This window comes from Sapajus apella, unplaced genomic scaffold (assembly GCF_009761245.1).
Source record: "Sapajus apella isolate SASKATOON/1434 unplaced genomic scaffold, GSC_monkey_1.0 scaffold42, whole genome shotgun sequence".
Classification (NCBI taxonomy): domain Eukaryota; kingdom Metazoa; phylum Chordata; class Mammalia; order Primates; family Cebidae; genus Sapajus; species Sapajus apella.
Window position 1 is genome coordinate 12426543 of NW_022436982.1, and position 24616 is coordinate 12451158.

General features: G+C 42.1%; 1 protein-coding gene and 1 long non-coding RNA gene across 6 annotated transcripts; one reads left to right on the top strand and one right to left on the bottom strand.

Annotated features, from left to right (window-relative positions):
- Positions 1–685: 685 nt before the first annotated feature.
- LOC116566084 (multidrug resistance-associated protein 1-like) lies at positions 686–23011 on the bottom strand. 4 transcript variants are annotated; one of them, XR_004275721.1, is made up of 6 exons: positions 22378–23011; positions 21322–21383; positions 21029–21205; positions 15248–16307; positions 13589–13690; positions 686–4227 (listed from the first exon to the last, which is right to left on the bottom strand). XR_004275721.1 is itself a non-coding variant. In XM_032300067.1 (6 exons), the coding sequence occupies exons 1-4, from the start codon at positions 22501–22503 to the stop codon at positions 16208–16210; spliced, it is 423 nt and encodes a 140-aa protein (XP_032155958.1). In that variant the 5' UTR covers positions 22504–23006; the 3' UTR covers positions 5066–5544; positions 13589–13690; positions 15248–16207. The 4 variants fall into 4 exon arrangements, 3 of the variants coding, with proteins under 3 accessions (XP_032155959.1, XP_032155958.1, XP_032155960.1); XM_032300067.1 differs by lacking the exons at positions 686–4227; positions 21029–21205 and adding exons at positions 5066–5544; positions 17434–17568 and having other exon boundaries at positions 22378–23006; XM_032300068.1 differs by lacking the exons at positions 15248–16307; positions 21029–21205 and adding an exon at positions 17434–17568 and having other exon boundaries at positions 22378–22709.
- LOC116566086 lies at positions 5486–24208 on the top strand. 2 transcript variants are annotated; one of them, XR_004275724.1, is made up of 3 exons: positions 5486–5572; positions 6501–6570; positions 24186–24208. It is a non-coding gene; the product is annotated as an uncharacterized LOC116566086 (long non-coding RNA). The 2 variants fall into 2 exon arrangements; XR_004275723.1 differs by lacking the exon at positions 24186–24208 and having other exon boundaries at positions 6501–6893.
- The last annotated feature ends 408 nt before the right edge of the window (positions 24209–24616 follow it).

Consider the following 24616-nt stretch of genomic DNA (forward strand, 5'->3'; position numbering starts at 1 on the left):
GTATATTTTCCAGATGTATCCACATTGATGTGATTAGCTCTGGTTTAATTCATTTTACACTTTTTATTGTATTCCCTTATATCACTCTACCACATTTAATTAGACTTTCCTGTTGCTGATAAATGGAAAAAAAAAAAAAAAAAAAGTAAAAGAAAAATAGGCTGGGCACGGTGGCTGACACCTGTAATCCCAGCATTTTGGGAGGCTGAGGTGGGCAGATCACGAGGTCAGGAGATCAAGACCATCCTGGCCAACATGGTGAAACTCCATCTCTATTAAAATATAAAAAATTAGCTGGGCATGATGGCGCGTGCCTGTAGTCCCACCTATTTGGGAGGCTGAGGCACAGAAATCACTTGAATCCGGGAGGCAGAGGTTGCAGTGAGCCAAAATTGTGCCACTGCATTCCAGTCTGGCAACAGAAAAAGACTGTTTCAAACAAAAAAAGAAAAAGAAAAATAATATCAGATTAAAATGGGCTTTTGTTTAATCAGTCTGTATCTGCGAATATTTACGTATCTGCGAATATTTAAGTATCTGCGAATATTTAATATGAGAGTTTAAGGCTGAGAAGTTCAGAATGCAAGCATTCACCACCATATTTTACAAATGCCCTTAGAATTATAACTCATGAGCCTGTAGCCTATGAAGTTATGACAACTCATTTCTCTAAAGAGGTTTACTGTTCTCTAAAAGAAAAAAAAAAAAAAAAAAGACTGAAAATAGCAAATGACATTCTCTTATTTGACCTCTTGGACATCCTTGAATGAAACTGCAATGTACTCATATCAAAATTCAGAACCATTGTTTTGCACAATATATATAGTTTGTGAATGTCTCGTGATCATGAGCCCTTGATGATGAAATGGCCTTTCAAGTTTTACTTTTGCATTTTTTGCTCTTTTCTTGTCTTACAAAAGCTTAAATTGAACAGTTTTATTTCTACAGAAAGGAATATAATTTTTAAATATATTTCTGTCCTGTCTGATGGCACTGTAAACTCTTCAGCTCTAGTGTGGACCTAGACTTATTTTTACATGGGAACAATTGGGTTTATTTTTTTGTTGCTGTTGTTTTTGAGACAGAGTATTGTTCTGTGATGTGGTTCAGAGTGGATAAGCTCTTAAAGCAGTAATCTTTCCAGTGGTTCTTTTGGTTGGGAGGTAAAATGGCAGGTGAATTTGGGCCTTGTTATATGTAGGGCAGAGCACATAGCTACAACTAAGTAAAAACACCCAGCACCTTCCCCAAGAGTATTGGCCAGAGTAACACATTAGTATCTCTTGAGCTCTTCTCCACTGGCAGCTGGAAAGTTTTTGCAAGAATCCCTGTTTCTGGTCTGATTCCTATGTTTTGCTGACTTCTGGTGATAAGGTGTTTTATCCTAAACCGAATAGTTTTAACTGAAGAGCTAGAGAGACTGTGTTGTGTTACAACAAAGTGCAGTAGTTCCCCCTTAACTGTGGGAGATACATTCAAAGGCCCCAGTGAATGACTGAAAGCACAAATAGTACTGACTCACTCACTTTTTTTTCTATACTTACATATCTATGATAAAGTTAAATTGATAAATTAGGCATAGTAAGAAATTAATAATAATGATGAAATGGAAAATTATAGCAACATGCTGTCATTAAAGTTATTTGAATGTGGCCTCTTAAAATATATGGTACGGTTCTCACCCTTTTCCTGTGATGATGTGAAGTGATACAATGCCTGTGTAGCGAGATGAAGTGAGGTGAATGATGTAGGCATTGTCATGTACTGTTAGGCCCCTATTCACCCCCTGACTCTAAGTCAGAAAAAAGATGATCAGCTTTCAGTGTTCCTGGACCTTCAGGCCTTAATGATGTTGATAGCTGGATGCAGGAGGAGACCATGTTGATGACTAGTGGCTGGACAGCATATGCAGTGTGAATTCACTCGACAAAGGAATGATTGACATCCTGGGATGGATAGAGGGCAATAGCTCAACATTGTATTGTGCTTCTCAGATTGGCACACTAACACTTATGACTTGTTTATTTCTAGAGTTTTCAATGTAATGTTTGGAATACAGTTAACTATTAGTATCTGTAACCACATAATTCAAAACTGCAGATGTAAAATCTGTTTCTCATTTCTTGGTGTACAATTCTTAAACTCTAGAATTTCCAAAGTGATGTCTTTTGGTATGCTAATGATTGATGGCTGGAAGCTCCTAGGATGGGAACTGGTCACCGTCCTGAAGACATGACTGATTAAAGGGTTGAGATCTTCTGTCTCACTCTGCAAACTCTGGGGAGGCGAGAAGGGCTGAAGGTTGTCAGTCCCCAACAGCCAGTGATTAATTAGTGATGCCTATGTATTAAAGCTTTCATAAAGACCCAAAGGGACTGGGCTTGGTGAGCTTCCAGATCGCTGAATACATGGAGGTTCCTGGAAGGTGGTGTGTCTTGAGAGGGCATGGAATCTCTCTGCCATTAGGCCCATACTTTGCATTATGCATCTCTTCATCTGTACCTTTTGTAATGTCATTCATAGTATACTGGTAAGTGTGTTTCCCTGAGTACTCTTAGCCATTCCAGCAATTCAATTTAACACAAAGAGGGAGTCCTGGGAACCTCAATTTGAAGCCGATTGGTCCGAATATCTGGAGTTTCAGACTTAGGACTGATATAGGGAGGCAGTCTCGTGGGACTGAGCCCTTTATCTGTGGCATCTGATGCTATCTGCAGACAGAGGAAGAGAACTGAATTAGATGACACCCAGTTTGTGTCGTCTGCAGAAGTGATTGCTTGCTTGTTGATGGGGAAAACCTCTCCACGTTTGGTCACAGAAGCCACCTTTTTTGTTGATTGTTGCTGTGGTGTGACAGCAGAGAAAAACATGGCAAGTGTGTCTTTTCCACACATAAAGTAGATAAGGGGTACTGCTGTTTACTCTGATTTTAACTGCCCCCCTCATATTTTAGTCCAGAAATCATGCTGTTTGACACTGGTCACTCATTCCACCTGTTCTGCTAACAATACCATTTTTAGCCAATTTCATAGGGTTTGGCTAGGATGACTTGCATACTGCAGTTCACTTGTAGATATGAAATTTTGATAAATTTATTCTTCTTTGCATTGAAGAAATACAAAGTAAGGGAAGAGTTCTCACGGCATTAATTACATACCAATAGGTATAATTTATATTAATGCTAATAAAGTCTCAGGTATGCTCCCAGATGAATGCTTTGTAACAAAGCATCAGTCCTATACTTAAAAGAAAAATGATCTAAACCAGGTACATAACTGTGCATACTTTTTATGAAGGTAGTCTTGCTGTGTTTCCTAAACTGGTCTCAAACTTCTGGGTTTCTCAAGTGATCCTTCTTCCTCAACCCCCCAAACAGTTGAAATCACAGGCATGTATCACCGTACTTTCTTATGGTTTTAATATTCTATACATTATTGATTTAAAATGCATTTTTTCTTTAATAGATTCTGGGAGTTCTGTTGAATCTGCAGTCAGGTAGGATTTTACATATTTAAAAAATTATGTTAACTAAGAATATAGATGGAAGAAACTAGTATCTATTGAGTGTTGTATTCTGGGCTAAATACCCTATTATGTGCCATGCATTTATCTCATAAAGCCATCAAAACATTTGTTTTCTTATAACCTACTGTTTATTAAATAGACAACTGTGGTTTAGAGAGAGGTTGATGAATGTGATCATGATCCCATAGCTTACAAAGTAGCTGACACACAGTTTGACTGTCAGCCTAACTGGCTTTCAAATCTGTTCTCTTCCTCCTCAGCACAGATTGATAGAGATATCTGTGCAGCACTTTGATCAAGATATAGGTCTGAATAAGATTAATCAGATGATTTTAATTAATGTCTAATGAGTTTAAATAAGTTAAACTCTCATTTTAGGTTACTGTTAGAAATGAGGTTAGTCCTTGAATTTGTCCTAATTTGACAATTTTTGTGGTAACCAGCATCCTTTTATATTTATTTTTTTAATTAACCATCAAACCCTTTAGGGCAGCGTAAAGGTTTGCCCATAGGTTTACAAAACCAAGATTTGGCAAGCCTTGGAGAGAAATTATTTAACTTCCCAGTTTTGTTTTCTGTTTAGGCTAGTATTTCTGCCTACTTCCATAATGCTTTATTATTTTTTTTTCTTTATCCATGACTTTTCTTCCTTGGTGTTTTTTATTGTTTTCAAATTCTGCTGGCTATGTATTCCCAATTTTCCTATAGACAGAACCAAAAGCACATAAAATTACAGAAATTTAAGGAATCTTAGGACTAATTAAAATATCTACGAGTACTTCAGTCTGTGTTGAATGTTCTGGTCAAATGATTTTCTAGATAGAGAACTTGAGACTCAAAGAGATAAGGATGATTTTTTTGTGGACATAAGACGTGGTAGAAATGAGATTTCAACTCGTTTTAAAGCCCAATACTCTTCCTTCTTTTTTTTTTTTTTTTTTTTTTTTTATTGGCATTTTTGTTTTGTTTTTTTCAGACAGAGTTTCGCTCCTGTTGCGAGACTGGAGTGCAATAGCACAATCTCAGCTCACCGCAAACTTTACCTCCCAGGTTCAAGCGATTCTCCTGCATTAGCCTCCTGAGTATCTGGGATTACAAGCATGCACCACCATGCCTGGATAATTTTGTAGTTTTAGTAAACACAGGGTTTCTCCATGTTGGTCTCGAACTCCTGACCTCAGGTGATGTGCCCGCCTCAGCTTCCCAAAGTGCTGAGATTACAGGTGTGAGCCACCATGCCTGGCCTGGCATGTGTTTTAATAATACAAAGGGGGAGTGAATCTGGTGCACCTAGTGGATAGAATGAGAATGAAATTAGCTGGTGAACCCAGTGGAAATGGCTAAGAATGGAATGAGCAGGGGAAGGCCCAGTTTGAAGAGAAACAACACTGGATATGGATTATTCAATAAGAGATTAGAATGTTGGGGTTTATGACAAGTCTGATAAATTATAAAGATGAAGGACACAAGATACTGGGAATTATCTCCAAAGGCACATTAAAATAGAGGGTTCAAGGAAGCTCTCAACAGATTGCTGTGTTCTTTTTAAATCAAGAACTGACAAACTTTAAGATTTTTATTGTAAGGTGCTAAAACCTTTGGAGGAGTCGCTACAGCAGACAGAAATGTGGTGTCATCTAATTCCATCCTGACTTACAGAGGGGTGGCTTAGAGCCCCTTGAGTACTGATGGGCTGGAGATTGCTGAACTACATAGATCTGTGGGCCAGGGCGGGTGTCGCCTCATCTCTGCCTCTTTTCCCAATTCACTGATGTCCTTTCCATATCCATGTAGGCTGGGTCAGGGTCATCACTGGCTGTCAAATCAGTCATGAAGTTCAGGAGGGTAGTTGGAGGTGTGTCTGTGCTGGTAGTAGACTCCAGTTAGGTTGTTACTCAGGAGCAGGGATATAAAGCACTCAATCCTGGTGATCTGAGGCCATCCTTTCAGGAATCTGTGGTTTCATAGACTGAATATTTGAAGATTGGAGACTGCCATGAAGCCCTGCATAAGTGGAACCTGGAAGTGGGAACCCATAGGAAGAAAGGTATTTAGATAGTACTTAGGGAAACAGAGGTACAACTGCCAGGACTCTGTTTTTCCAGTAATGTCTCCTGTTGGTTATCTGAGTGTCTATGAAGGTTTTTAAGGGCTTACTAGTTAATGTGGACTTGCATAAGTTAGGAACTAAAGAGTGAAAATAAGTGGATTTTTATAATTGTTAATGTTCTAATCTTTCTGGGAAGAGTATCCTCAATAAGAAAATACACATTCGTTATTAGACTTTGGTACATTTAGCTCTCACACATTTCAAATATAGCAGGGGATTCTCTGTACTCTCTTAGGACAAAGAAAAGCATTGGGACCTTCTTTTTTTTTTTTTCCCCAATTTATTTTATTGCATTTTAGGTTTTGGGGTACATGTGAAGAACATGCAAGATTGTTGCTGGGACCTTCTGAAGTGGTTTTCATGCTGGGGAATCAAGACTGCCATTTTGAAGTGACACAGATTAGTCTTTTAACGAAAGACAGATAATGGGCAACAGACAGTGTATCTTTCTACCTTGTTTTAGGTCATAAGGTTCCTTCTAGTTTAGGTAACAAAAGTTATGTCATCCATTAATTGAATTTCATGTTCAGCTACAGGACAAATAATTTGTGAAGGTAAATTATTGTCAGGCTCTGCCAATATATTGGCTGTTCACTATTTGTTATGGAGCTCAAGGTCAGTTTTCATTCAACATTGTATATATTTAGACAGGCAGAGGCAGACATAGGTAACCAAAATCTATTTTTAGAACAGAGGCCATATTTTAATTGTATCAAGAAATGTTATTTCATATAGAGATGGCTGACCTTTTCCCAGATTTTTTTTTTTTTTGGGGGGGGTGGTAAGCTGAATATGAACTGGCAGTTAAAAAAAATTAGTAAAAAAATCAACTTACTCATTTTTAATGTATATTTTTGCTCTAAAGCATTTTCCACGAACTGTGTGTGGATTCAGGCCCTAAACCAGATGATGAAAACTTGACTGTTACTACTAAGGTAAAGTGGTCTCTTGTAAAATTTTCTCACTCAGTAAACTTTTGCATAGTATTTACTTTTTAAAAATTTAGCAGTGGTTTCCCTGTTGCTATTTTATGATGGTTATGGAAAGTTGGTCAGAGAAAACCTTAGACATATGCATTAGAAAATGCTTTCCCCAATAGAGAAAATATGAAATTTGGTTAAGGTTTAATTAGATAAATGTTAATACTATGACTTTTAAATCATACTAGTGTGACATCTATATTTTTGCCAGTATAAATCTTCAGTGGATCCAATTACTTGTAATCATGGAATCTCCCTGGAACCTTTTAGTTGGAAAAACTGTACAACAAATAGCATATAACTCTTTTTCTTGGACACTTATTAATTAGGTATTACATACTTGGTAGGAGAGATTGTTCCTTTACTTATATTATTGGTTCTGTAGTAAGACTAACATATTAAAAACTGTATAAAAAATAGCTGGGTGTGGTGATATATATCTATAGTCCCAGCTAATTGGGAGTTTGAGGTTGCCTGAGCCAAGTTTGAGAACCACCTGGGCAGCATAACAAGAATGCATCTGATTTATTTATTTTTAAAAATTACACTAAGTTCTGGGATACATATGCAGAACATGCATGTTTGTTACATAGGTATACATGTGCTATGTGGTTTGCTGCATGCATCCCCATCAGCTACATTAGGTATTTCTCCTGTTATCCCTCCCCCGCACTGCTATCCCTCCCTTAGCCCCCTCTCCTCCTTAGAAGCCCTGGTGTGTGATGTTCCCCTCCTCCCTGTGTCCCTGTGTTCTTACTGTTCAACACCCACTTATGAGTGAGAACATGCAGTGTTTGGTTCTCTGTTCTTGCTTTCTGAGAATGGTTTCCAGTTTTATCCATGTCCCTGCAAAGGACATGAACTCACCCATTTTTATGGCTGCATAGTATTCCACGGTGCATATGTGCCACATTTTCTTTATCCAGTCTATCATTGATGGGCATTTGGGTTGGTTCTAAGTCTTTGCTATTGTAAACAGTGCTATAATAAGCATGTGTGAATGTGTCTTTATAACAGAATGATTTATAAACCTTTGGGTATATACTCAGTCATGGGATAGCTGGGTCAAATGGTATTTCTAGTTCTATATCCTGGAGGAATTGCCACACTGTTTTCCACAGCGGCTGAATGAATTTACACTGCTGCCAACAGTGCAAATGCATTCCTATTTCTCCACATCCTCTCCAGCATCTGTTGTCTCCTGATTTATTAATGATCACCATTCTAACTGGCATGACATGGTATCTCAATGTGATTTTGATTTGCATTTCTCTAATGACCAGTGATGATGAGCTTCTTTTCATGTTTGTTGGCTGCATAAATGTCTTCTTTTGAGAAGCATCTGTTCACATCCTTTGTCCACTTTTTGATGGGCTTTTCATGTAAATTTGTTTAATTTCTTTCTAGATTCTGGATGTTGCCCCTTTGTCAGATGGATAGATTGCAAAATTTTTTTCCCATACTTTTGGTTGCTGGTTCACTCTAATGATTGTTTCTTTGGCTGTGCAGAAGCTCTTAAGTTTAATTAGATCCCACTTGTCTATTTTGGCTTTTGTTGCCATTGCTTTTGGTGTTTTAGTCATGAAGTTCTTGCCTATGCCCGTGTCCTAAATGGTATTGCCTCGGTTTTCTTTTAGGGTTTTTTAAATATTTAATCCATCTAGAGTTAATTTGTGTATAAGGTGTAAGGAAGGGATGCAGTTTCAGCTTTCTGTAGATGGCTAGCCAGTTTCCCCAACACCATTTATTAAATAGGGAATCCTTTCCCCATTGCTTGTTTTTGTCAGGTTTGTCAAAGATCAGATGGTTGTAGCTGTGTGGCATTACTTCTGAGGCCTCTATTCTATTCCATTGATCTGTATCTCTGTTTTGGTATCAGAATTGCTGTTTTGATTACTGTAGCCTTGTAGTATAGTATAAAGTCAGGTAGCATGATGCCTCTAGCTTTGTTTTTGTTGTTTTTGCTTAGGATTGTCTTGGCTATGAGGGCTCTCTTTTGGTTCAATATGAAGTTTAAGGTAGTTTTTTCCAATATTGTGAAGAAAGTCAATGGAACCTTCATGGGGTAGCACTGAATGTATATTTTGGACAGTATGGCCATTTTCACAGTATTGATTCTTCCTAACCATGAGCATGGAAATGTTTTTCGATCTGTTTGTGTCCTCTCATATTTCCTTGAGCAATGGTTTGTAGTTCTCCTTCAAGAGGTCTTTTCATCCCTTGTTAGATGTATCCCTAGATATTTTACACTCTTTATAGCAATTGTGAATGGGAGTTCACTCATGATTTGGCTATTATTGATGTATAGGAATGCTTGTAATTTCTGCACATTGATTGTGTATTCTTAGACTTTGCTGAATTTGCTTATCAGCTTAGCAGATTTTGGGCTGAGAAAATGGTGTCTTCTAAATATACAATCATGTCATCTGCAAATACAATTTGACTTCCTTTTTTCCTGGTTGAATACCCTTTCTTTTTCTTGCCTGATTGCCCTGACCAAAACTTCCAATACTGTGTTGAGTAGGAGTGAGGAGAGAGGGCATCCTTGTCTTGTGCCGGTTTTCAAAGGGAATGCTTCCAGTTTTTGTCCATACAGTATGTTATTGTCTGTGGTTTTGTCATAAATAGCTCTTATTTTGAGATACATTCCATCGAAACCTAGTTTATTGAGTTTTTAGCATAAAGGGCTGTTGAATTTTGTTGAAGGCCTTCTCTGCATCTATTGAGATAATCATGTGTTTTTTGTCTTGGTTCTGTTTATGTGATGATTATGTTTATAGATTTGCATATGTTGAACCAGCCTTGCATTTCAGGGATGAAGCTGTGTTGATCATGATGGATAAGCTTCTTGATGTGCTGTTGGATTTGGTTTGCCAGTATTGAGGATTTTCCCATCAATGTTCATCATGGATATCGGCCTGAAATTTCCCTTTTTACTTGTGTCTCTGCCAGGTTTTGGTATCGGGATGATGTTGCTCTCAAAATGAGTCAGGTAGGATTCCCTCTTTTTGTATCGTTTGGAATAGTTTCAAAAGGAATGGTACCAGCTCCTCTTTTTACCTATGGTAAAATTCAGCTGTGAACCCATCTGATCCTGGACTTTTGTTTGGTAGGCTATTAATTGCTGCCTCAATTTCAGACCTTGTTATTGGTCTATTCAGGGATTTAACTTCTTCCTGGTTTAGTCTTGGTGGGGGGGAGGTGTATGTGTCCTGAAATTTATCCTAATCGTCTAGATTTACTGGTTTATTTGCAAGAGGTGTTTGTAGTAATCGCTGATGGTAGTTTGTATTTCTGTGAGATCAGTGATGATATCCCTTTATCACTTTTTAATTGCATCTATTCTCCTCTTCTTTTTTATTAGTCTGGCTAGTGGTCTATTGTGTTGATCTTTTGAAAAAATCAGCTCCTGGATTCACTGATTTTTTTTTTGAAGTGTTTTTTGTGTGTCTATCTCCTTCAGTTCTGCTCTCAACTTAGTTATTTCTTGTCTTCTCCTAGCTTTTGAATTCATTTGATCTTGCTCCTCTAGTTCTTTCAATTGTGTCAATAGGGTGGTGATTTTAGATCTTTCCTCGTTTCTAATGCTAGAGATTTAGAAATTTAGTGCTAGAAATTTCCCTGTAGGCACTACTTTAAATGTGTCCCAGAGATTCTGGTACGTTGCATCTTTGTTCTTATTAGTTTCAAAGAACATCTTTATTTCTGCCTTCATTTCATTATTTAGCCAGTAGTCATTCAGGAGCAACTTGTTCCGTTTTCATGTAGTTGTGCAGTTTTGAGTGTGTTTTTAAATCCTGAGTTCTGATTGCACTGTGGTCTGAGAGACTAGTTGTTATGATTTCTATTCTTTTGCATTTGCTGAAGACTGATTTACTTCATTATGTAGTCAACTTTTGAGTAAGTGTGATGTGTTGCTGAGAAGAATGTATATTCTGTGGATCTGGAGTGGAGAGTTCTGTAGATGTCTATTAGGTCCACTAGGTCCAGATCAGAGTTCAAGTCTAGGATATCCTTGTTAATTTTCTGCCTCATTGATCTAATATTGACAATGGGGTGATAAAGTCACCCACTATTACTGTGTGGGAGTCTAAGTCTCTTTGTAGGTCATTAAGAACTTGCTTTATGTATCTGGGTGCTCCTGTATTGGTTGTACAATATTTAGGATAGTTATCTCTTCCTGTTGTATTGATCCCTTTGGTCGCTTTTGATCTTTGTTGGTTTAAAGTCTGTTTTATCAGAGACTAGGATTGCAACTGTTGCCTTTTTTTTTTTTTTTTTTTTTTTTTTTTTTTTTTTTTTTTTTTTTTTGCTCTCCATTTGCTTGGTAAATCTTCCTCCATTCCTTTATTTTGAGCCTATGTGTGTGTTTGCATGTGAGATGGGTCGCCTGAATACAACGTACTGATTGATCTTGACGCTTTATTCAATGTCCCAGTCTGTGTCTTGAGTAGGCATTTAAGTCCATTTACATTTAAGGTTAATATTGTTATGTGTGAATTTGATTCTGCCATTTTGATGCTAGCTCATTGTTTTGCCCATTAGTTGATGCAGTTTCTTCATAGTGTCTATGGTCTTTAAAATTTGGTATACTTTTGCAGTGGCTGGGACTGGTTATTCTTTTACATGTTTAGTGGTTCCTTCAGGAGCTTTCTGTAAGGTCTGGTGGTGAAAAAATCTCTCAGCAGTTGCTGATCTGTAAAGGATTTTATTTCTTCTTCGCTTATGAAGCTTAGTTTGGCTGTATATGAAATTCTTAATGAATTTCTTTAAGGATGTTGAATACTGTCCCCCCACTCTTCTGGTTTGTAGGGTTTCTGCCAAGAGATCCGCTGTGAGTCTGATATGCTTCCCTTTGTGGGTAACCTGATGTTTCTCTCTGGCTGCCTTTAGTATTTCTTCCTTCATTTCAACCCTGGTAAATCTAACAATTATGTGCCTTGGGGTTGCTCTTTTGGAGGTATATCTTTGTGTTCTCTGTATTTCTTCAGTTTGAATGTTGACTTGCCTTGCTAGGTTAAGGAACTTCTCCTGGAAAATGTCCTTAAGAGTGTTTTCCAACTAGGTTTTACTCTCTCACAGTCAGGTACACCGATTAAACATAGGTTTGGTCTTTTCACATAATCCTATTATTTCTTGGAGGCTTTGTTCATTTCTTTTCAGTTTTCTCTAATCTTGCCTTCTTGCTTTATTTCATTGAGTTGATCTTCAATCTCTGATATCCTTTCTTCAACCTGATCAATTCGGTATTGAAACTTGTGTATGCTTCATGAAGTTCTCAAGCTGTTTGGCCTGAGCCAGCATCCTGTACTAGCAGCAATGGGTAAAACCTAGCCCAGATGACAGTATCTCTACCATGTGAAGCTCACTTCCCAGGACCAGGATGTAAGGAACCACAGGAAGGAAAGGGCATAGCCTCCGTGTCCCAAGCACTGCAAGAAGAGGCGATATTCAAAATAGGTAATTAGTTTGACAAGGTTATCAGCCAACAGGCAGAGGCCCAGGGACCCCTGAAGTGCTAGGAATTAACCCTTTGTTTCCAGATCAGAGAGCTCCTAAGAGTTCATTGTAAAAGGTACCTGGAGCACTGGCTGATTCCACAATAATCGGGAAGCGTTTCAATATATGAGCAACTAGGAAACCGAGTTCTGCCAACAACCAGGTGAGCTTCAAAGTGGGCCCTTCCCCAGTTGAGTCTTCAGATGAGACCCCAGCCCTGGTAGATACCTTGGCTGCAGACTTAAGGAAAGACCCTGATAAAAATGCCAAGGGACAGCACAACTGGGTATCTGCCCCAATCCCAGGAAGAATCCACCCAGCATCAACAATAATCACCAGAACATCAACAATAACAAAGACAACCAACATCTGTCAAGGGCTCTCGGACACTCTGCTATGTTTAAACAGATCATATCTCTTTCCTAGTTCACAACACCTGACTGATAATGATGACTACGGCCCCCACTGTGCACTGGCTGTCTCATTCTTTGGTGCCAGGAGAGAAAGCAGCACAATTTAAGGCACCAAAGGGCTGAACCCAGAAGAGGTGCGAGAGGACCCAGAATGGAAGATACAAAAGGGATAAATATGCAGCTGGCAGCACGGTCAGGGAGACTGTGGGAACATGCTCAGGTAACATGAATAAAAGCAGAATTCAAAAATGCAGGCTCTCACACAACAGCCACAAGTAGACATAGACACACCTGGAAGGGAAGTAGGGGCTGCAGATTATTCCTGGACACAGGGAGGCAGTCTGCACCAAGGATTTTCAGTCCTGGTTGCAGGTGAATCACAAGGGGCTTTAATAAATAAAGTGGCACTTGGGCACAGTGGCTCATGCATGTAATCCCAGCGCTTTTGAGGCCAAGGAGGGCAGATCACTTGAGGTCAGGAGTTCAAGACCAGCCTGGCCAACCTGGCAGACTAAGTAAGGCATTTATGCCAGGATGGAAACCAGTGCCTTCTGCTTCCTGTATTAAGAAAGCCTTGTAAGAAAAAAAATGTGAGCTGAATGGCATGCCTGGTGCCATAGTTGATCTTCATTATGGTGCTGCCTCCTCATAATATCACCAACTGGTCACAAATTGTGGACTGTCAGTGTCCCGTGGACCACTTATGAAGTGTGGTTAGACCACAGATATGGCATGGTCTAAACACACTCTAAAATTTACTTATTTTGGGCTGGGCATGGTGGCTCACATGGGTAATCTCAGCACTTTGGAAGTCCGAGGTAGGTGGATCACTCAAGGCCAGGAGCTCCAGCCCAGTCTGGCCAACCTGGCAAAACCCCATCTTGGCTTTAAAAAAAAAAAAAATTAGCTGGGCATTGTGATGGAGGCCGAGACATGAGAATCTTTTGAACCTGGGAGGCAGAGGTCACAGTGAGCCAAAATTGAGCCACTGCACTCTAGCCTGGGCAACAAAGGAAGGCCCTGTCTCAAAAAAACAAAAAATTGAATTTTTAAAAGTATACTTACTTTTCTTTCCCCACTAGAATGTCAGCTCCAGGTGGGCTGCTGTATCCTCAGTACATAAAACAATGCACAGCAGGTGCTGAACAAATACTGGTCATCCACTGTAGAAAAAAAGAATCAAATCATACAGAAAGACACAAAAAGTATACTGTCTTGTCTTCCATCAGTTCCTCTCCAAAGTGTCAGTTTTGTGCTTGCTTTTGGAAGAAAATGTACAAGCATATAGGTTTTCTAAAAATATTTTGACAGATTTAAATGGGGTCATACTGTACAGAGTTCTCTTTGTGTAGTTAATTGTATAACATCTGGGTTCATTCCGCTTTTTTTTTAGTTTTGGTTTTGAAAGGGGGTCATGCTCTGTCCCCCAGGCTGGAGTACAGTAGTGTGATCATAGCTCACTATAGCCGCAAACTCCTGGGCTCAAGCAATCCTCCTGCTTTTGCTTCCCAAGTAGCTGGGACTGCAGGTGCACTGCTGTCATGCCTGGCTTGCTTCATTTGTGTTGATGATGCATGCTTGTCTGGCATGTGGATGTGCCCTGCTGGCATTACCTTTCTTTCATTCATTGCAAAAACAGGTTGTTCCCTGTTTTTTACTATCATGATCTATGCTACACTGAGTGTTCTGGTACCTGTCCTGGAGTATGGTGACAGGTCTATCCCTGCGTAGCTTGCTTTGAAAAGTTTAAATACAACAGTGTAGGTCAGGCACAGTGGCTCACACCTGTAATCCCGGCACTCTGGAAGGCAGAGGCAGGGGTGGATCACCTAAGGTCAGGAGGTCAAGATGAGCCTGACCAACGTGATGAAACCCCATGTCATCTAAAAACACAAAATTAGCCAGGTGTGGCTCATGTCTATAATTGGAGCTACTTGGGAGGCTGAGGCAGGAGGATCTCTGGACGCCAAGAGTTGGAGACCACCCTGGGCAACATAGTGAGACCTGTCTCTATGAAAAAAAAAAAAAATTAAAAAGGCCAGGCACAGTGGCTCACACCTATAATCCCAGCACTTTGCATTTTGGGAGGCCGAGGCAGGTGGATCACCTGAGGCTGGGAGTTTGAGACCAGCCTAACCAACATGAAGAAACCCTTCTACTCAAAATACAAAAATTGCCCGGTGTGGTGGTACATACCTACAATCCCAGCTACTCGGGAGGCTGAGGCAGGAGAATCGCTTGGACCCAGGAGGCAGAGTGCGGTGAGCTGAGATTCTGCCATTGCACACCAGCCTTGGTGACAAGAGGGAAACTCTGTCTCAGAAAAAATACATATATAAAATAATAAGTCAGACATGGTGGTGCATACCTGTAATCCCAGCTACTCAGGAGGCTGAGGCACGAGAATCGCTTGAACCCAGGTGGTGGAGGTTGCAGTGAGCGGAGATGATGCCACTGTGCCGCTGCATTCCAACCTGGTGACAGAGCAAGACTTCATCTCAAAAAAAAAAAAAAAAAAAGAGATCTGTTTGTTTCACTCCCTGAACCATCAGGGCCTACACATCGCTAAGCAAAAACAAAAAAAAACAAAACAAAAACAGCAGTCAGTTTCACCTGCTCAATGAATTAAGAGCCAGGTCAGTGGAGAAGTTTCTTGATTCAAACACCATACTCCTACGTAGGCTCCGCCCCTCCCATGGTGTCTCCGGCAACCTGCTCACCTGGCAAGCTCCAGGGAACACAAAGGTGGGCATCCTTCTTTCATGAAAGAAAGCCAAGCCAGGCAATCAGCAGAGGCGTTGGTGATGAGGAATGCTGAAGTCCATGTTACAAATGTGGCCTTCATAGCAGGGAGAACACCGCAGGTGAGGCTGAAGGAATCCAGGTGAGAGGTGATATTAGAGGGTCAACTTGACGGGGTTAAGGGATACTCAGATAGCTGGTAAAGTGTTATTTCTGAGTGTGTGCCTGTGAGGATGTTTCCAGATGAGACTGGCATTTGAATCAGTGGACTCAATGAGGATCCATCCTCGCCCCATGTGACTGGGCACTACCCAATCAGCAGAGGGTCCAAACATAAGAAAATGTCAGAGAAATGGTAAATTCATGTGTTCTCTCTTCTGCAGCCAGAAGGTCATCCTCTCCTGCCCCTGGAAATCACAACTCCAGGCTGTCTGGCCTCTGGCCTCTGGGACTTACTCTAGTCACTCCAGGTTCTCAGGCCTTTGGTTGTGGACTGAGAATTCCACCATCAGCTTCTGTGGGTCTGAGATCTTTGGACTTGGTCTGAGCCATGCTACCAGCTTCTCAGGTTCTCCAGCTTGCAGATGGCCTAGCATAGGACTTCTTCATAATCACATGATCCAGTTTCCCTAGTAGATCCCCTCTCACCCTCAATCCATCCACTCATCCATCATCTATCAATCTATCATCTATCTATCCACCTATCATGTATCCATCTTCTATCTCTCTACCTACCAATGTATCATTTATCCATCCATCCATCCTACCAGTTCTGTCTCCATGAAGTAACCAGGGACCTCACCTCTGCCTGCAAATGACCTTCAACTGGGTCAAGGACATGGGCCATTTCCGTACAATGCTCAGCCACGGAGGTCCAAGCTCTGTCTCCCATAAGATAATTTCTTCGATTACCTGGACCAAACAGCCTTCCACCAGGGTCACAAGGTCCTCTGCTGTGTCCTACTGGTTGGCACCATGGATGGCCCACATTTCCATTTACCATCTGGGTCTGACTGAAGGCCTGTATCCTGGGCATCCCTGGAATAAAATGAGGAACTGATCCCGGGTCTGGGGTTTTTCTCTGTAGGGCCAACGGGTCTGGGGAGAATCCAATGCACCAGGCTGGCCCCATCACAGCTTACCATAGTAAGCTTACCACAGAACAGGCAACAGAAACAAAAACAGCCACCCTACTGCCCCCATGGCCACAATCCACTGCCCCCGAAGTCACTTGCAATTTCATGCTCCAGCTAGTCCGGGTTCGGGATGCATCTTATGTCCTTGTTTAATTAGCAGTTGTTTTTCTTTCTTACTGTTACACACAATACCGTATCATGCCATGGATGATGTCTCAGATTTGACGAGTTAAGGTATGTGCAGTGGAAGCCCTGACCTGATTCCCAAAAGAATGACAGAGGTGGCGCAGTGGGACACACCTTACCTAGCGGGTAGAGCCTAAAATCCAGTACAGCAAAAATCACCCGCAAATGGGGCTTCTTTGGCTAAACAAACGTACATGGTCAGCTGGGTGTGGTGGACACAAACCCTTCAAAAAGCAGGAACACGCAGGGTGCCAGATGCTCAGAAAGGGACAGAAAAAGTGAGACTGACTCTAGGAGGGACAGTCACATGCCATGGCAAACAGCATCAACTCCCTGCTTGGGCAGTGTTTTTTTCTTTTCTTGAGACAGAGTCTCACTCTGTCTCCCAGGCTGAAGTGCAGTGGTGTGATTTTGGCTCATTGCAACTTCCACCTCCTGGGATCAAGCGATTCTTATGCCTCAGTCTCCTAAGTAGCTGGGATTACAGGCACTCGACACCAAACCCAGGTAAATTTTTGTATTTTTGGTAGAGATGGGGTTTCACCATGTTGGCCAGGCTGGTTTCAAACTCCTGACCTTGTGATCCACCCGCCTTGGCCTCCCAAAGTGCTGGGATTACAGGCATGAGGCACCATGCCCAGCTTCTCTCTTCTACTCAGTTGCCTTAACAACTTGTGAGATTTTACCCCATTTGGCAGAAAAACAAACTGAGGCCCAGAGGAGATGCGAGAACCATAAAGCTAGTAATAGGCAGCATTGCTAGGGCCACAGCCTGGATGCAGGCCACAGGGGCAGGAAGGAGGGAACCAGGGCATCCTAGAGGACAAGCAACTCACACTTACTTCCTAGACTTGGTGCGTTTTTTCTTCCAGTTCTTTACCAAAACAGGCACGACTTGTTCCGAGGACAAATTCTCCTTGTTTAAGGACCAGAGGCCACTGCTATCCAGGGTCTGGTGGTAGCCCTGGACAATCAACCTGAGGCCAAGACACAAAGGGGTGTCAATGAGAGGAGGAGGAGGAGGAGGAGGACGGAGCATGGAGCTCATTCACTCCGCATACATGCCAATGCTGTGCCCTTGCCCAGCACAACGGCCCAGTGCAAATGAAGGCAGCCACGAAGCTGGGGATGTCTGAATGTGGATAGACATTTGCACATATTACAAGGTTATTACAGCTCATTCTGTTGGGTCATAAAGGAAAAATGGCTTTCTTTTTGGGGGTGCATATAAAAGATTTAGGGAAAAAAATATCAAGATGGCTCTAGTTCACTATTTTTTTCATTCATTTTTTACTTTTTTGTTTTTTTGAGATGGAGTCTCACTATGTCACCCAGGTTGGAGTGCAGTAGCGTGTTCTTGGCTCACTGCAACCTCTGCCTCCGAAGTCTGGGACTACAGGCACACGCCACCACACCTGGCTAATTTTTTGTATTTTAGTAGAGATAGGGTTTCACCATGTTGCCCAGGCTGGTCTCAAAGTCCTGAGCTCAGGCAATCTCCCCGCCTCGGCCTCCAAAAATGCTGGGATTACAGGCATGAGCCACCATGCTTGGCCTCATTCCTTTATTTGGTGACATGGTCTCGCTCTGTCACCCATGATGGAGTACAGTGGCACGATCATGGCTCCCTGCAGTTTCCAACTCCTGATCTAGAGTGATCCTCCCACCTCAGCCTCCTGAGTGGCTGGGACTTCAGGTGTGAGCCATTATGATTGGCTGATTATTTTTTAATTTTTATAGAGACAGAGTCTTCCTATGCTGCCCAAGCTGATCTTGCTCCTGGAAGGATTGCTCCTGGGCTCAAGCAATCCTCCCACCTCGGCCTCATGAAGTGTTGGTATTATAGGTGGGAGCCACCATGTCCCTTCAACTTTTTAATATTTTACATTAAAAAAGGCTAATATGGGCCAGGACCAGTCGCTTATGCCTATAAGCCTAGCACTTCAGGAGGCCAAGTTGGGAGGACTTTGTGAGCTCAGGAGTTCAAGACCAGCCTGTGCAACACTGGGTGACTATCTACAAAAAGTAAAAAAATATTACCCATTCATAATGGCTCACACCTGTAGTCTCAGCTCCTCAAGAGGCTGAGGTGGGAGGATTGCTCAAGGCCAGGAGGTAGAGGCTGTAGGGAGCCATGATCGTGTCATTGCGCTCCAGCCTGGGCAACAGGGCCAGACCTAAAAAGAAACAATTTGAGGGGGGGGGAAAAAAGGCTGACACGACAAAGCATTAGCAGTCATGAAATCTGGGTGATAAGCTTATTGAGTTTTATTATATTAGTCTTTCTACGTGACTCTACCCAGGCTGGAGTGCAGTGGTGCAATCTCAGCTCAGTGTAACCTCTGCCTCCTGGGTTCAAGCAATTCCCCTGCCTCAACCTCCCAAGTAGCTGGGATTACAGGCACATACCACCAAGACCAGCTAATTTTTGTATTTTTTAGTGGAGACAGGGCTTTACCACATGGGCCAGGCTGGTCTCAGACTCCTGACCTCAGATAATCCATCCACCTTGGCCTCCCAAAGTGCTAACATTACAGCTGTGAACCACCGCACTCGGCCAACTGAACACTTAAAAAGTTGAACACTTTCATTTTTTGTTTTAAAATAATTTCAAACTTACAGAAAAATTACTGAAATCATACTAAGAATTCACTCAACTCACTGCTATTAACGTTGTCAAATTTACAGTATCATTCTGTGTCTGTCCATCCACACACACATACACGCGTGCGTGCAAACACATCCTCTTTTTCTAAACCAAACATTTAAAGGCCTAGCACAGTGGCTCACACCTCTAATCCCAGCACCATGGGAGGTTGAGGTGGGTGGATCACCTGAGGTCAGGAGTTTGAGACCAGTCTGGTCAACATGGTGAAACCCCGTCTCTACTAAAAATACAAAAAATTAGCTGGGCATGGTGGCGCATGCCTGTAATCCCAGCAACTCAGGAGGCTGAGGCAGGACAATTGCCTGAACCCAGGAGGCGGAGGTTGCGGTGAGCCGAGATCGCGCCATTGCACTCCAGCCTGGGTAACAAGAGCGAAACTCTGTCTAAAAAAAAAAAAAAGAAAAATTAGCCAGGCATGGTGGTGCATGCCTATAATCCCAGCTACTCAGGAGGCTGAGACAGGAGAATTGTTTAAACCCAGGAGGCAGAGGCTGCAGTGAGCTTAGATCACGCCACTGCATTCCAGCCTGGATGACAGAGCAAGGCTCTGTCCCCTCCCACCAGAAAAAAAAAGATGTAGGCTCTACATATCTTTACCCCCAAAACACTGGGGGTATCCCCGAACAATCCAGGACATGGTCTTATGTAACTGGAGCACAATTTTCCAAAACAAGAACGAATGTTATTAGTATGTACCTGATGTCCTGCAGTCATATACAAATTACATTAACTGTCCCAGTGACGCTCTTTAATAGCAATTTGGAGAAATTATTTAAAACAGCTAATCTTTTAAAAAGATGTTGGTAAAAAGCTCATAGAAGAATAAGACTGGGCATGATGGCTCATTCCTATAATCCCAACACTCCTGGAGGCTGAGGCGGAAGAATCACTTGAGCTAAGGAGCTGGAGACAAGCCTGGGTAACATGGTAAAACCCCATCTCTGCAAAAAAAAAAAAAAAAAAATACAAAAACCTGTTGGGCATGGTGAAGCATGCCTATAGTCCCAGTACTCGGGAGGCTGAGGCAGGAGCATCACCTGAACCTGGTAGATCAAGACTGCAGTGAGCTATGACTGTGCTACTGCACTCCAGCCTCAGCGACAGAGAGAAAGCCTGTCTCCAAAAAAAACAAAAAAAAGATGCATATTAGGGTGAAAAAAAGATTCTTTAAATAATCCCCAATAAGATGTTGACAATGGGCAGAAAAAGATGTACAAAAAGAAAACCACAAGGTGGCTCGGCATGGTGGCTCACACCTGTAATCCCAGCACTTTGGGAGGCTGATGTGGGTTTATCACCTGAGGTCAGGAGTTCAAGACCAACCTGGCCAACATGGCAAAACGCTGTCTCTAATAAAAATACAAAAATTAGTAAGGCATGGTGGCACACACCTGTAATCCTAGCTACCTGAGAGACTGAAGCAGGAGAATCACTTGAACCCAGGAGGCAGAGGTTGTAGTGAGCTGAGACCGCACCACTACACTCCAGCCTGGCAGACAGAGTGAGACTCCATCTCAAAATGAAAAGAAGACCAGAGGGGGGCATACTAAAATGGTGACAGTGGCTGCCTCTAGGTGTTTTCTTACTACTGATCTGCACATTTTTTTAACTCATGTTTCTTCCTATGGTGAGATAGTTTTATTTTTCTAAGGAGTGGGGGATGAGATGGGAACAATGTCAATAATAACTATACCTAATACTTAAAAAGCTCAAACCTGTCAGGTTGAACATGTTATCTATGCAAGAAATAAAAAATATAAAACAAAAACCCAAATCTGAAGCTAAAGGAAGAGCAGTCCAGTGTATGGCTGTCCCAGGCCAAGCCTTCTGCAGAGATTTAAGCTGCTCATGGCTCATGCGTTTATTACATTCAAGGTGATGGACTTGGAGGACAGAGTTGGTGTCTCTGAAACCACATGGCCAGCACAGGCAGATTCAAGACAGCTCTGCAGAAGAGCGAAGGAGAGAGAAGTCAAGCGGAGAGCTCAGCATGTTCATTCATTCATTCATTCATTCATTCATTCCCCACCACCTCCCTAAGGTCTTGGGGGCCCAGCCTTACCCTGTGATCCACCAGAAGGTGATCCTGGACAGGAAGGAGGCGCTGGACTCTGGGCAAGGATTCTAGCGGAAAAAAAGAACAGGTTAGGGAGGAAGAGGGAAAGGAATGATTCAGCTTTTCATCCAGGCCAGAGCTTGACAAGGAGTAGTCAGCTGCCCATTCTTCCTTCAAGAGGACCAGGGTCCACTCCATACCATTCTTCACCCCAAAAGGATTCTCTCCTAAGCCCCAGGAGAAAGAAACTCATAGCAGCTCCTCTCCTTTCAAACAGAGTATCTACCAGGTACAACCACAAGACAACAAGCTATCGACCTGCCTTATCTTCTATCCCCGCAGCAACCCTAGGAGCTGGTGTTACCATCTTCCCGACTTCACTTATTCAACAAATACTTTCTGAGCACCTACTATGTGCTAGGCACTCTACAAGGTACTACAGTTACCTTAGATCCCCATGACAACCTCATAAGCTGGTATTACTATTGTCCCCATTTTACTCATTCAGGAATTGAATATTTATCAAGCACCTACTATGAGCTAGACATGCTACCAAAAACTTATATACTTGCATTATTTTATATCCTCATGGAATTCTATAAACGTGGTATTACTATTATCTCCACTTCATTCATCCAACAAATGTTTCCTGAGTACCGTCCATGTGCGAAGCACCCTGCATACAAATCTAAACAGAAATGACCCCTGCCTCTATGAAGCCTGTGGTCACTGCAGTAATCATCAGTAATACCTGCCAAGATTATATGCTATTAAGAGCTAGCTCTGTTCTAAGTGCTTTACACAAATTACCCTATTTAATCTTCATCCCCACCTACAAGGTAGGTGAAAGTATTATATCATCCATGTTCTGCAGTTAAAAGAAACTGGGGACCAGAGATGAAATGATTTGTTCAATGTCCCACAGCTAAAAGTGATGGAGACAGGACGTGAGCCCCAAAAAGTCAGGCTCCAAAGAGAGACATGCATCAAATGATCACACGAACAAATGCAAAACTGCAACTTCTGGGCCTTGATATATGTCCTAAGGTAGAGAAATATTACCAGTGAGACAAAGTCAACACATGGGGGTTGATCTGGTGTACCAAGGTCAGAGAAGGCTCCCCTGATGAAGACAGTCAAGCTGGCGCCTGAAAGATGAGAACTAAGTAACGAGGAAAGGCAAGGCATTCCCAGCAGACAGCAGCACGTGCAAAGGCCTGGGGGTAAAAGGAAGCATGGCAGACTCCAGGAACGAAAAGGAGGCCTGAGCAGTCTACACTGATAGCTGTTCACAGCCTACACTGCAGGCCACATATTTTTGTATTCATTCTAAGGGCAACGGAAAGTACTGAGAACCTAACCAAGCTATCAAAGAATTTATTTCCCAGAGGCATGAAGATGAGCCCCAACTCAACACAGGCAAGGAAAAGGACGGACACAGAGTCCTGAGATGACAGACCAAGCCTGGCTTTCAACACAGATGCATTTGGGTCAAAATTCTGAACCAAAAGCTTTAAGCAGGAGAGGGAATAAAGGTCACCATGGAGCAATGAGAGCTTCAGCCAAGGACTCGACTCAAAGTTCCAGCCTTGTGCAGAGATAAGGCGTTTACAGAACCCAATAAGGCAGCAAACTCTCCTCAAGTGGTTTTCTGTCCAAGGCTGGGCATGCTTTTAAAAAAAATATTGTATCCTGGCAGGGTGTGGTGGTTCATGCCTGTAATCCCAGCACTTTGGGAGGCCAAGGCAGGCAGATCACTTGAGGTCAGGAGTTGGAGACCAGCCTGGCCAACATGACAAAACCCCACTTCTACTAAAAATACAAAAATTAGCTGACAGTGGTGGCTCATGACTGTAGTCCCAACTACTCAGGAGGCTGAGGCAAGAGAATCACTTGAACCCAAAAGGCAGAGGTTGCAGTGAGCTGAGATCCCACCACTGTACTCCAGCCTGGGGACCCTGTCTGTATCTGGGCCCTATCCCCACCAGGGATTCTGATTAAGCTGGTTTGGGGTACGACTGGTACACTGAAACTGTGTTTTTGTTTTAAATGTTCACATTCTTCTTGGAAAAGTGGCTGGGCAGGAAATACGCAAGATAAGCCAACAACATCTTGTCACACTGGACAACAGGGAAACTAAGCATGAACAGGATTGTTAGAAGGCCCAAGAGCAAAGCAGAAGTGCCACCACAGGCTAAAAAAGGGACAATTTGAGCTTTGACAAGGAAAGTAAGTGCAACGGGATGAAACATATCATGTATGTTTGGTTTGTTTGTTTGGAGATGAAGTCTTGCTCTGTCTCCCAGGCTGGAGTGCAGTGGCGTGATCTTGGCTCACTGCAATCTCCGTCTCCTGGATTCAAGTGATCTTCCCGCCTTGGCCTCCCAAGTAGCTGGGATTACAAGCATGAACCAAGACATTGGGCTAATTTTTCTATTTTTAGTAGAGACAGGGTTTCATCCTGTTGGTAACCAGGCTGGTCTTGAACTCCTGACCTCAAGTGATCCACCCGCCTCAGCTTCCCAAAGGGCTTGGATTACAGAAATGAGCCACCACCACACCTGGCCAAAAATATCCATTTTTACTTAAAGTTTTAATGATTAATTTCACAGTATAATGTGAAAAGTAATAAGTCTCTGGCAGTCTTATCCCGAAAACTGGGGCTCATTATAAAGCACTACTTTGCTCAGTCCCATTTTCCTTCAAATCACCTATTTTGAGTCAATACACTAGTTTCATTTTCCACCTCTGTATAGGAGCGGTAAATACTACTAGGAAAAAACCCATAATTAGCACAAGTACGAATTCAAGGTTTCCAACCTGAGCATAAGCATTGCTTTGTAATTTTTTTTTTTTTTTACCCATCCCAGGTTACAGTCTCCTATTACCCCAAAACGAAATCTCAAATGTCCTCCATTCTTCAAAAAAACCCAGGCTGCCCCCTCAGTGGAAAACATCAACCATGAATTACAGATCTCTTTACTTTACCTTCACACCACGTATTTCTGTCCCACTGACTGTGCTTATTACCATAGATGTCTAGCATTAGACCGAACTCCTAGGGAAGAGGAACTCACATTCATTTCTTGGTCCCAAGGGCTAAACTCCAAAGCGTAATTAGGGAAAGAACTCCTGTTCTTGTGTCAGTTTGCTTAGAATGATTAAGGCAGCAAATCACCTTGCCATGTATGTACCTATGCTACAATCCTGCATGATCTGCACATGTACCCCAGAACCTAAATTACAATAATAATTTTTAAAAACTCCAATTCTTTCAAGTTCTGAATTCACGGTCCTCTCA

Bases quoted from the DNA above. Each gene is read 5' to 3' on its own strand.
- LOC116566084 (XM_032300067.1), bottom strand. From the start codon at position 22,503: ATGCCTTGCCTTTCCTCGTTACTTAGTTCTCATCTTTCAGGCGCCAGC. The intron at 21,384-22,377 runs GTAATATTTCTC...TTTTTCCGCTAG, and splicing joins GTGTTGACTTTGTCTCACTG to AATCCTTGCCCAGAGTCCAG. The intron at 17,569-21,321 runs GTAAGGCTGGGC...TCTTGGCCTCAG, and splicing joins ACCTTCTGGTGGATCACAGG to GTTGATTGTCCAGGGCTACC.